At 36.5% G+C, this 12,717-nt stretch overlaps 10 protein-coding genes across 10 annotated transcripts; 6 read left to right on the plus strand and 4 right to left on the minus strand.

Annotated features, from left to right (window-relative positions):
* Nucleotides 1-592: 592 nt before the first annotated feature.
* On the plus strand, nucleotides 593-2,068 carry AC631_00772 (uncharacterized protein; the record flags this gene model as incomplete). Its single annotated transcript, XM_015609602.1, has 1 exon — nucleotides 593-2,068. One exon carries the CDS (start codon nucleotides 593-595, stop codon nucleotides 2,066-2,068), a length of 1,476 nt encoding a protein of 491 aa, XP_015469558.1.
* Nucleotides 2,069-2,119: 51 nt separating this feature from the next.
* GCN3 (translation initiation factor eIF2B subunit alpha) lies at nucleotides 2,120-3,040 on the minus strand (the record flags this gene model as incomplete). Its single annotated transcript, XM_015609603.1, has 1 exon — nucleotides 2,120-3,040. One exon carries the CDS (start codon nucleotides 3,038-3,040, stop codon nucleotides 2,120-2,122), a length of 921 nt encoding a protein of 306 aa, XP_015469559.1.
* Nucleotides 3,041-3,222: 182 nt separating this feature from the next.
* Nucleotides 3,223-4,050, plus strand: AC631_00774 (DNA-directed RNA polymerase III subunit; the record flags this gene model as incomplete). The annotated part of the gene is made up of 1 exon (XM_015609604.1): nucleotides 3,223-4,050. The coding sequence occupies one exon, from the start codon at nucleotides 3,223-3,225 to the stop codon at nucleotides 4,048-4,050; it is 828 nt and encodes a 275-aa protein (XP_015469560.1).
* Nucleotides 4,051-4,250: 200 nt separating this feature from the next.
* Nucleotides 4,251-5,567, plus strand: DBP7 (putative ATP-dependent RNA helicase; the record flags this gene model as incomplete). Its single annotated transcript, XM_015609605.1, has 1 exon — nucleotides 4,251-5,567. The coding sequence occupies one exon, from the start codon at nucleotides 4,251-4,253 to the stop codon at nucleotides 5,565-5,567; it is 1,317 nt and encodes a 438-aa protein (XP_015469561.1).
* A 146-nt stretch (nucleotides 5,568-5,713) lies between these two features.
* AC631_00776 (uncharacterized protein) lies at nucleotides 5,714-6,649 on the plus strand (the record flags this gene model as incomplete). Its single annotated transcript, XM_015609606.1, has 1 exon — nucleotides 5,714-6,649. The coding sequence occupies one exon, from the start codon at nucleotides 5,714-5,716 to the stop codon at nucleotides 6,647-6,649; it is 936 nt and encodes a 311-aa protein (XP_015469562.1).
* Nucleotides 6,650-6,719: 70 nt separating this feature from the next.
* AC631_00777 (5'-(N(7)-methyl 5'-triphosphoguanosine)-(mRNA) diphosphatase) lies at nucleotides 6,720-7,658 on the minus strand (the record flags this gene model as incomplete). Its single annotated transcript, XM_015609607.1, has 1 exon — nucleotides 6,720-7,658. The coding sequence occupies one exon, from the start codon at nucleotides 7,656-7,658 to the stop codon at nucleotides 6,720-6,722; it is 939 nt and encodes a 312-aa protein (XP_015469563.1).
* Nucleotides 7,659-7,737: 79 nt separating this feature from the next.
* On the minus strand, nucleotides 7,738-9,006 carry AC631_00778 (ERMES complex subunit; the record flags this gene model as incomplete). Its single annotated transcript, XM_015609608.1, has 1 exon — nucleotides 7,738-9,006. One exon carries the CDS (start codon nucleotides 9,004-9,006, stop codon nucleotides 7,738-7,740), a length of 1,269 nt encoding a protein of 422 aa, XP_015469564.1.
* Nucleotides 9,007-9,517: 511 nt separating this feature from the next.
* Nucleotides 9,518-10,699, plus strand: AC631_00779 (uncharacterized protein; the record flags this gene model as incomplete). The annotated part of the gene is made up of 1 exon (XM_015609609.1): nucleotides 9,518-10,699. One exon carries the CDS (start codon nucleotides 9,518-9,520, stop codon nucleotides 10,697-10,699), a length of 1,182 nt encoding a protein of 393 aa, XP_015469565.1.
* Nucleotides 10,700-11,127: 428 nt separating this feature from the next.
* Nucleotides 11,128-11,406, plus strand: AC631_00780 (uncharacterized protein; the record flags this gene model as incomplete). The annotated part of the gene is made up of 1 exon (XM_015609610.1): nucleotides 11,128-11,406. The coding sequence occupies one exon, from the start codon at nucleotides 11,128-11,130 to the stop codon at nucleotides 11,404-11,406; it is 279 nt and encodes a 92-aa protein (XP_015469566.1).
* A 126-nt stretch (nucleotides 11,407-11,532) lies between these two features.
* AC631_00781 (uncharacterized protein) lies at nucleotides 11,533-12,546 on the minus strand (the record flags this gene model as incomplete). The annotated part of the gene is made up of 1 exon (XM_015609611.1): nucleotides 11,533-12,546. The coding sequence occupies one exon, from the start codon at nucleotides 12,544-12,546 to the stop codon at nucleotides 11,533-11,535; it is 1,014 nt and encodes a 337-aa protein (XP_015469567.1).
* Nucleotides 12,547-12,717: the final 171 nt, after the last annotated feature.

A 12,717-nucleotide genomic window follows, 5' to 3' on the forward strand; every position in this document is an offset into this window, starting at 1 on the left:
TCATAATTGAAATATCACAGAAATAAACATGCATAATAAACACGTTTATTTCTGTGATATTTATTATGTTTGATGTGAGTTGACGATATTGTTTTTAGAATATGCTTCAGTCGTGTCTGTAGACTTTTGATCGTGAAAATATGAAAGTTATGTGATGGTAAGTGAGCTATTGAAGCGGCTTAGAAGTACGCTTAAGCGTTACTGCACAATTCAAGACTGTGCTATGCAAAATTTATGAGGCCTACGCCATTGCTTATATATAAGTCTACAGTCTGTCAGAATTTACACATAATCCAGTTCACACCCGTTGAAATAAATGATGCAGTATATATCAAGCAACTAGCGTACTGTTTTCTCTTGATATCACCATTACAAGGACCGAAAGTGGATTACTCATACTATCTATGTTTATATCCCAACTTACGTCTTTTACACCCATTAGGCCACAATTCTGATCATTTCGTGCATACAGACAATCTCCCATTTCTGCGCGTGACTGGAGTAACACGTACATACTCCGATCCAGTATGCTCTTTGTAACATAGGTGTACATTGTATCGTCATTTAGACTTAGATAGGTGTTAATATTGTTATGCCGCAAGATAATATTAGAATTGCTGTTCTAAGCGGTGGAACTGCTACAAACGAGCTTGTCTCGTTATTCAAATCTGTTTCTGCAAATATCACATACATTCTACCCATTCTGGATAATGGTGGTTCTACATCGGAATTGATACGTATAACGGGAGGGCCGGCTATTGGAGATATAAGATCTCGTTTGACAAGACTTATTCCCGAGAATCAGGAACCATTGAGGAAATTGCTTAGTTTCAGGTTGTCTTCAGATCCCCGAGAAGCGAAGACCCAGTGGAATGAGATAGTCGACGGAACTCATTTATTATGGGCAAATATAGACCCTTCGACTAGAGAGATATTTAGAGCTTTTTTCATACATGTTCACAGTGACCTTTTGAAGAGATCCAAGCACCTGTTCTCATTGCACACGAACAAGAGACAATTTAGATACGAGCTAGCTAATGTGGGGAACCTCTTTTTGACAGGGGGGAGACTTTTTATCGGTTCATTAGACTCAGCAATAGAGTTATTTGCTCGTTTAACTGGCATAGATGCCGATACTCAGGTTTTACCGTGTCTTAATACAAACTTTACGTACCACATTACCGCCTTGTTAGAGAATGGCTCAATTATAACTGGCCAATCCCAAATTTCCCACCCATCTGAATCTGACACTAAGGTAGATATTCACCCTCCTCCTATCCATGCATCGCATCCTGGAACTCCGCAAGAAGGATTAACCAATAACTCTGAATCAGTTTTTTTCCTTGGGACTAACGATCCCGCTCATGTGAACTATAACGATGCAAATAGTATTGTATCTGATATGTCTGATAACTCATCGGATGAAGAGTCTGGTCATGTTCCACAATATACTCACCCGGCGCTAAAGAAATCTCAATTGCATTTTAATAAATCTGATCATATCGAGCCTTTGCCATCTCCAGTTGAACGTATATATTATATTTCTCCCTATGGAGAGGAAATTTGCCCTACTGCAAACAGTAGAGTAACTAATAGTTTAGCAAGTGCTGACGTGATAGTCTATTCCATCGGTTCATTAATGACGAGTATCATACCTATAGTCATTTTGAAAGGGGTGGGGAAAGCCATTGCGAATGATATGCTTCAAGAGAAAGAAGGAAGAAAGAAAAAGCGGATATTATTGTTAAATGGAATGAATGATAGGGAAACTTACGGCATGACTGCTGCTGATTTTGTCAAAGCGATCGTTAACCTGGCTACTTACTCACTAAGCGAAAGTAGAATCAAATCTACATCTAATATCGAAGAAGTCACCAATCAAATCCAATGGAACAAATATATTACTCATTTATTTTACATGAAAGATCCAAAAATAGAAGTGGACCAGGAGTATTTGGAAACGAAGAAGAACATTTCATGCATAGAGGTTAAACGGGAAGAGCATCAAGACTACTATGACTTGAATGATTTAGAAGCTAAATTAAAGCAAATATCTTACGATAATTAGAATTACAATGATTTACATTATTAAATAGTGCATGATTTATAGAATATATATCTAATCATACCATATTTTAATTAACTCTTCGGAAACGGCAGAAGGAGTTAAGACCCCTAAATCAGTGATTAAAGCGGTAATATATTCATGCGGAGTGAAGTCAATGAGTTGAGCCTTAAATATATCTTCATCCTCGTCGCCATTCTCTTGTTTCGATTGAGTGATACCAGTAGGTAAATCATTTGGTGCCAACGGGAACAATCTCACAAACTTATGCGATTCGGTTACAACATAAAATGGCTTATTATTGGCTTTTGCTAGACAACCGATTTGATAAGATCCAATGTGGTTAATAATACCACCACTTTCAGCTACACCTTCAGCTCCTACTAAGATTTTGTCCACCTTATGTATAACATAACCGACAGCATTGTCAACTATTAATTCCACGGGAATATCTGCTTCTCTTAAAAGCTTAGCCATATGGTACCCTGTACCTGTAGGGCGAGATTCCGTGACTATCACTCTAAAACGAAGCAACTTTTCAGATCTAGCTTTTAACAACAATTGATACACAACACGAGAAAAAGCATGTACCAATATAGTATCATCATCCTTAATAAATGGAAGTCCAAAAGCAGCCAGCTTGGCTCTTGATTCTTTGGCTCTTTGGACAAATAATTCACCATTCTCAACTAAATTCTGTTTGCACGATTCCCAATCCGAATATAAATTTGTATTTCTTAAAACGAATCTCATAAACAAATCACAACCAGCAGAAAGCGAGATAGCATTAGGAATAGAAGATTTCAATATTTCTGTATTAGATTTCACTAAGTTAATCAACTCAGAGGATGTAGATGGCTTTTTGATTCTTAACATAGTGACCAATGACTCTATAGCCGCAATAGGCATAGTCATTTCTTTGTCTTCCTCTAAAAACTTGAGGTAAGTTTGCTTGATATCAAAGCTTTCTTCCATCTTAGGTTTCCTATGCTATTTACAAACTGTATTGTAGCATTTGCTGCTTTCTTATGGCCTTCGAAGCTTGACTTATTGAGATGTCACCAAAAGGAAAATCACGTGACTAAATTTATCATATAAAGAATTTTAAGATGGGATGTTTAATGTATAGTTTAGATCTGAGTGTTTAAGGAACTACCATGGCTGCATCTTCTACGTCAAACAATGCTTTATTCGTCGAGGAAGACGACCAAATGAATATTGATTCTGATTCTGACTCACCAGTCCAGTTTCACGAAGCTTACGAGGAACAACCTTACGATGACGATCCTATTGTTGAATCGATTCCACTTATAATGAATGAATTACCAGACAGATCCAAACAATCCTTGCACATATTACAATACATGGGCAGACCCAAGGCCCGCAACTTCTCCAACGAATTTCCAACAGTCTCAGTGAAGGAGGAATCTAACTATCTTGAGGTTAGGGTGCCGTTGGATACCCAGAAGTTCTATGACGAATCACGAACTGAAGAATGGGGAGCGGAAGTTACAGAACACAGCTTACAGGGGGTGTTAAATAAAACTAATGGAGGGTTATATGCTGGTCAATTACTTAAAGATGATGACGGTAACAGGAAAATTGTGTTGATACCGGTCGATAGCACAGCACAATTAAGGCCTTCTTTCAAATACTTGGATGACTTAGAAGCATCTAAACTGGCTCAGCGTAGGGCAGATGTTCTAGAAAACCAAAAGCCAAGTAATATCCAGATTTTACAAACATCTGCCAAAACAAATGCCCATGCCAACTCGGGAGATGGATTTGCTAATCACACTTTAGGTGAATCATTGAAGCATGTTAAGAAGTTCACAGAAGAAGAATGGTCATCCTTACAATGGGTTGGTGCAGAAAATAACAAGACTCAAGAGTATAAAGATCATTTAAATCATGGTGCAGATGGAATTGAGTTGACTACTGAAACAAACATGAGCGATTACATCGACGCTTTGACTCAATACTAATATGGTGAAATATTAGAGTATTATAGGCATTTCTTTATAGTGTATATTAGTTTAAATAGGTGGACTTAATGCATCCTTCAAGTATATTCTATATAAATTTCACGTGAGAGGCATCATGCGGCTCACTATATTTAATATATATGAAAAATTATATTTAGTATGAAATCTTATCATTTAACTTGCAACGGAATCTTACAAAAATGGATGAAGATGATGGGTTATTGTTGAATTTTGCAGTTCCAAACACTTCCGAATCAACTGGAAGCAAAGCAAAAAAGTCTGGAAATAAAGTCACTGGAGGAAGATGGAAAGATCGTCGTAAGCTTCAATTATCTTTGCAAGGAAGAGGTAGAAATCAGAAAAAAGAGAAAATAGTTGCAACTGGGGTCAACAGTACCGATGTTGATAATTCGAGATTGAATAGAACGAAGGAACCATCAGATTCTACGAAAGAAAAACCGGTGCAAGAGAAAAGAAAAGTTCCGATGAATCAAGATCATTTAGGTCCGTCATCCAAGAAAATAAAATTCAAAGAGACATCTGGTGAATTTGGAGGTAAGAACAGCTCTTATGTTTCATCATTGTTCACGTCCAATGAGGCTAGCTCCACTTTAACCCCATCAGATACTTCAGCTGCAACTACTACGTATTTACCTTCCAATGCACCATTGAAAGATGCTACAACATTTGATGGACTTGGACTCAATGACAAATTGGCCACACACTTAACAGAATCATTGCGTTTCAAAGCCCCAACTAAGGTACAAAGGGCAGTAATTCCAAGCTTGATAGCAACGCAGAGGGATTTGTTTGTTAAAGCACAGACCGGTTCTGGTAAAACCTTATCATTCTTACTTCCAATTTTTCACAAGTTGATGTCTGAAGAAAAGCATAAAATCACTCGTGAATCCGGATTATTTGCAATAATCTTAGTTCCAACCAGAGAATTGTGTACTCAAATATATGGCGTCTTAGAAACTTTGGTTAGATGCCATCATCATATAGTCCCAGGTATTGTCATTGGTGGAGAAAAGAAAAAATCTGAAAAAGCTAGACTTAGAAAAGGTGTCAATATCTTAGTGGCAACTCCAGGGAGATTAGCTGATCATATGGAGAATACTACATCTTTGGATGTTAGTCAATTGAGATGGTTGATTTTAGACGAAGGTGACAGATTGACAGAATTAGGTTTTGAAGAAACTATTACCAAAATTACTGATAATATTTCTAAAAGCTCTAAGATTTCTGAGACAATTCAGAAATATCAAGGATTGCCTACCGAAAGAGTTAATGTCTTATGTTCTGCCACAATCCAAGAGAACGTTAAGAAATTAGGTAATATTATCTTGAACAATCCTGAAACTATATCCGTTGATTCAAATAAGCAAATCGAAGGAACACTTAATTTTGATGATGAAGAAGAGCAACAGACTATTGATTCTAACAATTCCGAAGGAAAGAGAATGTCTGCACCAGATCAATTGATTCAAAAATCTTGGTTGTACCACCAAAATTAAGGCTTGTCGCCCTTAGTGCCATGTTAAAAAAATTATCTATGGAAACTAGGATCCTTGATGACAAGACCAATAAGAGAACCATTGTCTTTTTTTCGTGTTCCGATTCTCTTAATTTCCATTTTGACGTATTCACTAGAAACGGTAACATGTTTAAAAAGAGAAAAAATAGAGAAACTGATAAATTCGAAACTGTTGAAGTTCCATATTATTCGAAATACGACAATGAAGATGAAAATGAAGAAGAAAAACCAAGTATCTTAACGGCACCTCTTTTAGGATCAAACACTTGCGTATATAAACTTCATGGTTCTTTATCACAGCAACAACGTGCATCTACATTACAATCATTTATAAAAGATAAATCTGAAGGTAAAGATTCAGCGAAACATTCTATATTATTCTGTACAGATGTCGCCTCTCGTGGTTTGGATTTACCAAACATTTCCAGTGTTATTGAGTACGATCCACCTTTCAGTGTTGAAGATCATTTGCATAGAATTGGAAGATCTGCAAGAGTTGGTAATGAAGGTAGTGCTGTTTTATTTTTGTTACCTGGGAATGAAGAAGGTTATGTTGATGGTAAAATCAAGGTGGTTCATCCCAAGGAGGATAACCTCAGAATCATCAGCTATGAGGATGTTTTGAAAGAAGGTTTTGCTGAACCTGAAGAAGAACAGGAAGAAAAAAAGGCATCTGGTAAGGTAGACCCCAAGAAGAAATTCGGTAAATGGGATATTCATGCTACCACATGGCACTTGGATGTTGAAAGATGGTTATTGGAAGATAGCACTGCTCACGACCAGGCGGTACAAGCATTTACTTCACATATTAGAGCATATGCTACTCATTTATCTACAGAAAGGAGTTTCTTTAATGTAAAATTATTGCATTTGGGTCATTTGGCTAAAAGTTTTGGTTTAAGAGAAACCCCTAAGAAGCTCGGTAAATCCGTAGGAAGCAATACAGCATTCCAAGATGGAGCAAATAGTAGTAAAAAAATTAAGAAAGAAGATCCAAGGAAAAAGATGTTAAGAATGGCAAAAATGGCTCTTAATTCAAATAGTAGTGAATTTAACTATTAGTTATTTATAGCTACGTTTTCTGTATACTAGGCTTTTAATATATCAAGCATTTTTATAATATTAGTGAACCTTAAATTAATCCATTATCTCTTAGATGGGCATAATGTGACTCTCTAAACCCTTCATCATTCCATAAGCCATGGTTCTCTCCGATCAAATAACCAATATTGCGCTGCATGTAATAGTCATTTCTAAACTTGATATTTTCAATAATATCGTCTAATAAAATCGCTTTGCCCACTGCAATTCCGTCCCCTAAACCCGGGTGCTTGACGTTTACAATATGAATGTGGAAATGATAATATGATGGCTGATAGTGGATAAATATTCTCAATTCATCAGGTTTAATTGGGAATGTTTTGCTAGCAATCTTTCGTATTTTATTCTGAACGTTTATCAAAAATGAAAGATGTGAACCATTCAAATCTCTAACAGAAGAAATATCAGTTCTGTTGACTATGCAACAAAGATATAAGGAGTCCATATTTATTTTGTCCCATTTCATATCTGGCAAAAGTACGAATCCCTCCTGTGGGTCCTTATCGTGGTATATAAATGTCTCTGACTCTTTTCCTTCAAACAAAATATTATACACCCATTTTATTCTATCACCTTTCATTGATTCTATATAAGGCTTTACAAACTTTTGATATGTTTCTGGTGTTTCCAATACATAATGGAAGTTTTGTTGGCCGTACTTCTTAATGTGGGTTTCTGTAGCTGGGTATATCATGTTAAGTTTACCTGAGGGAAAATCAGGTAAGGACTGGGCAAGCAAGGCCAGTGACCAGTAATATACATCGTTATGATTTATTATTTGCAAGTTCTCTACCAACTCGTTAACCTTAACATCAGACTCATCGGTGATGAAATGAGACTTTTCAATAGAAATTATAGCATCGTCAGAATTGATTTTACCAAGTAATACAATTGATTTGGTTTGGGGATCAGTCTTTAATAACTTAGAGAAGTTGAATTGACTCACTAGGTCAGAAACATTAGCATTCATATTGCTACCTTACAAGATTCGTGAAAAATGCTTTCATTTTAAGATCGCACTGAATATATATATTTACACAAGTATTAAATTAAGTTTCCTCTTGATCATCTCTTTGTTCTTGATCATCACTTTCATCATCTTCAACGTCATTCAAGTCGAAACAGATCCAGCTGGGCCATGCAAATTCATCTCTTATTATATTTCGTAATTGTTCAACTAGAAACCTTTCCACTTTACCGACATTACGCAAAGCATTCTGTTCAGCTTCACCTATTTCGGATTCGATTTTTACTTTTTTAATAATATCAATTCTTTCTCTGTTTATCGGCCCCGAAATATAGTCTACAAAGTTACCCCCAGCATTGATGGACCCATTTATATTGTCTGGCGTTGTGGGGTTTTGACTGCTTGACGTGAAGTAGTCCGAATTTATATCATTGACATCACAAAGAAATGATATGTAAACTGAGCTTTTCAAATATGCGATGGTTATTATCGAATGTATCACTAGATCTGTTACGTGTAGTTTAATGGGTAATGATATGAAGTTAGGGGACGGGTAATTAACTAATAAGTTTACCGTAAGCTCCAAATGCATATCACCATTATATTTAACTTCGGCAATTAATTGAATATCATTCTCACTTCTTGAAGAGCAAGGCTCTTTCGATGTCATTCTTAAGCCACTTTTGTAGGCATCGCTACCCGAAAATTTAGACAGCTCTTTATTCTTGTAATACGACGTGGGATTACTTTTAAGGGTGGCATACGGGTTTTGATTAAGTATATTAGTTGGGGTATCAGTGCCTGTGTGAGTTCCAGTGGCATTGAGGTTCCCAAGCCCAACATAGTTCATATTATAATTATGCATATAGTTTAAATTATTATTCCCCATAATCAACGAGAACGGATCCAGCGCAGTACGAGATCTCTTGAGGTCCGTGGGTGGAGCTGGCGGAGGACTTGCAAGTCTAGATCGACCAGAATCATTACTGAAGGCATGTATATTCGGGTCTTCTGTTATTATTGACAAATCGTTACTTCTATCTCCGTCGTATTCATCGTCTTCCTCATCACTGGAATTACTATCTCCCGGAACACCTTGCTGCGTATAAACGTTTTTTCTTTCCCTTTCATCGTCATCCCCCTCATCTTCATAAAACTCATCGAATGGGTCTCCTATGTGACGAATAGTCACTTCTGGTGGTGAGTTTCCAAGACTGAAATCAGTCACCGACAAATTGTCAATGAACGACGGAAGCGATATACTCTGAAACTGATTATCAAGAAATTCTTTGATTGCTTCATTCAACGAATCATCTGAAACAAGTTCCGACCAATTGATATCAAATGACATTACAATATAATCATTAATTGTCCCTCTTCTCCTATCTATACCTTAGTGTTGATACTTTTGTCTGTCCTAGTTCTTAATTACACAAAACTGTGGTCTGGCGTGTAACTATCCCTATATCAAGGAAATAATAAAACTATTATCTCTCGTTAGCAGAAGCGGAGTCGGGTGTATTAGCTTCCAGTAATCGCGGTCCTATCAGTGGTTTTTCTTCATGTATACCATATAAAGAATTAGGAAGAGCTTATCAGAATCTTTTCTACGGTAATGTATTTGTCCGAGCCAACTCCGCAAAATCTGGGGGTGGGTAACGGAGGGGGAAGTGAAAAATTTCTATACATATAGCCTTATATTCGGATTAAATATTTCGTTTGACCTAATATTTTAGAGATTATAAAATATATAAATGGACTGTTTATTCATACACTATTATCTACAATATCTTGAGTTTGAGAAACATATATATTTCGAGCAAGTAGTCATTAAGAAAAACTAATTAGATTTAAGAACTATCATGGTAGCCAGTTCATTACAAATAGTTGTTATTGGTGCAGGGCTCATTGGACCTCGCCATGCTCAGCATGTTCATCAAAATCCTCAAACCCAGCTCTTTGGGTTCGTTGATCCTACTCCAGCGGGTGCTAATGCAGCCGAAAAATTCAATACTCGTTCCTTTAAATCCATTAAGGAGATGATCGAGAGCTGCAACGAAACAAGCACCCCATATCCAGACGGAGCTATAGTATGTACACCTAATTCGTTGCATATTAGTATTGCCGCAGAGTTAGCCTCACACGGGATCCACTTGTTGGTAGAAAAGCCCTTGTCTTCAAACGCAGAAGAATCCAAGGCATTGAAAGAATATACCAAAATGAAGAATGTCAAATTATTGGTGGGGCATCATAGAAGGTTCAACCCTTTTATTATAGAAACTAAGAAGAACTTGAAAAAAGTTGGTAACATTGTCGCAGTTCAAGGTGTTTGGGCTACACGTAAGGCTGATGAATACTACAAGGTATCACCTTGGAGAACAGATATTAATACTGGTGGTGGTGCATTATTAATAAATATGGTGCATGATATCGATTTATTACAGTACTTATTTGGACCTGTGGCAAGAGTTTATGCAGAGCCTTTACCTAAGGAAAGATTGGAATACCCAAATGCCGACGAAGGAGCTGCGCTAACGTTAAGGTTCAAAAACGGGGTTTGTGGTACATTTATCTGTTCTGATAGTGTTACGTCGCCATTCAATTTTGAGGCTGGTACAGGTGAAAATCCGACTATTCCATTCCATGAAGGATTAGAAGGCTTCTACCGTGTTTTCGGGTCCGAAGGAACACTTTCCGCCCCAGATCTTAATTTGTATCATCAGAAGGGCATAAAGAACCCAGAAGATAAGAGTTGGTTGAGTCCCGTAGTAAAAGAACCCTTAATTTCAAACCGCCAACAAACTTTGCATTCTGCTTTGCCATTCGATTTCCAGTTAGATCACTTCGTTGATGTTATCAACAAGAAACAAGAGCCGTTCTGCACTGCAGACGATGGTATGTCAGCTTTGCTTTGTATTGATGCACTTATACGGTCTTTAAAGTCAGGCTTGCCTGAATTGGTGGAAGATGTAAACAATATTTTACCAAATTATGATTCTTTGGGTTTAGACGAAGGAAATCCTGCCCTTTTAAAACTTAATTAACCTAATGATATATATGACAAAGAGTAATAAAAAAATTCAATGAATCTCTCATATAACGTTACTTTGAAAAACTTTTATTGATTGTATAGTTCCATTACAAACGTTCCCTGAAAAGCTGCAAAATCTTAAATGTTCATATTTCGCATAAACGAGAGATTTTTAAAAAAACTGATAACGACATCCAGCTAGATTAGAATTAAGCTACATGTAGCCGTATATTTTACTACCTTCTTCATCATATTTGGAAAGTGAAGATATAATAGATATTTGCAGTAATAGTTTCCATATGTTAGTAGTGAATTTGTGTAATTTAGCCACTAGTACACGACTTTGATTTAACCAGTTAAAATTAAATAATTAACAGTAGTAATATGGCATTGATTAATAAATCAATCGTAATCACATACTGAAGTACAGAACTATACATAATGTCTAAGTTTATCTTACCAAATACCTTAAGAGAATTAAGATTTCACTTATCCCAAACAGGTGAGGCCTCAATACCATTAAGAAAATTTTTAACTGCCAACTATCCAGCATTGAAGACTCAACTGAACTACAAGTTACCAATTTTAGTTAGAGAATCCTATGGTATCCCACCAAGTATAACCGCTAGATTTGAAAAAGGTAAAGAAATAAAAAATAACGTCGAAGGATTAGACGAAAAGGGGATTGAAGGTATTTTCAAGGATTTATTGAAGAATTAATTTCACTATGGCGAACTCTGATTTGCACAATCAATATATATATACACTGCATAAGTTACACTTATTTAATATTACAAATTAAATATATATTTCAAGTTAAAAATTATTAATGTAGTACATCTATATTTAAGCAGAATAGTTATTACCAAATTGGTAAATGCCCCATCCTAAACTAGCGACATTATCATTGTATAACTCCTTGATTGGTTCTTCTTTCCCATCAACAATTCCGGTAGCAACCACAATAGGCACAAAATGCTCTAATGTAGGGTGCGCCAGGAATAATAATTTAGAGTGGCTAGTCTGCAAGTCTTTCAAATTCTCAAAGGCATTGTCCGTGTTGGTAATCGATTTGGTTAATAACTCATTAAACAGCTTAGCGTATGGCATTACCTTTCCCGGTATTCTAAATGAAGAGAGATCTTTCAAGTTGTGGACAGACATCCCCGAGCAGATAACCATTCCTTTGAGATACCTCTGTTGACTTTCATCCCAAATTAAATTCTCTCTGAACTTTGACAATACCTTACCCAATTTGTGATGTGTGTCAAAGTCTTTCTCATCTCCGGTTAAAGAAACTTGAATTAGAGATGTCTCAGGCAAGTCCAAACCCTTTACCGCTGGCTGTTCCTTTGACAATGTGTTATAGTCCAGGAATGCAACCTTCAATGGCACCCAAACCCCATGGTCAATTCCACGTTCGGTAAGATCACTGTGGAAGCCTCCCTTTTCAAGCTCTTCTTTGATTTTTTGTGCAACACCTAAATTGTTGTTCGTATGGAACTCTTCCTTGTACATATGATCTGGGAACCCATAAAAATCGTATATAAGCGGATTCTCCTTCCCTTTCTTTGGAATGCTAACCTCTACCAGCTTACGACCACTCGACTGCCAATGCGCCGATACAACAATAATATAATCTGGTTTCCACTGTTTCTTGATCTGTGTTCCAAGCTTCTTGATAAGGCTCCATGCACCCTTATTCCCGAAAGCATCTTCTTCGTACATAAATGTAGGTCCTCCGTGACTTACAAAATAAGTTGGAAACGGATGTGGGTTCTTTTGCATTGCCGCATGCGCTGCTTCGCTAGCTGCATTATTGATCTCATTGCTGACTGAACTGACACTCTTACTAGACATTCTTCTAATAATTGACATATATATGGTAGAAATGATGAATCCTAAGATAATTTCTAACTTCATTAAATGGAGCCTCTTGAATATTCATATAATCGTGTTTTTCATCACCCTTATATACAAATTATCATATCGTACCATATAACAATCTGAATAATATCATTTATAAGCTTT

This window comes from Debaryomyces fabryi (genome assembly GCF_001447935.2).
Source record: "Debaryomyces fabryi strain CBS 789 chromosome Unknown contig00009, whole genome shotgun sequence".
NCBI classification, from domain to species: domain Eukaryota; kingdom Fungi; phylum Ascomycota; class Pichiomycetes; order Serinales; family Debaryomycetaceae; genus Debaryomyces; species Debaryomyces fabryi.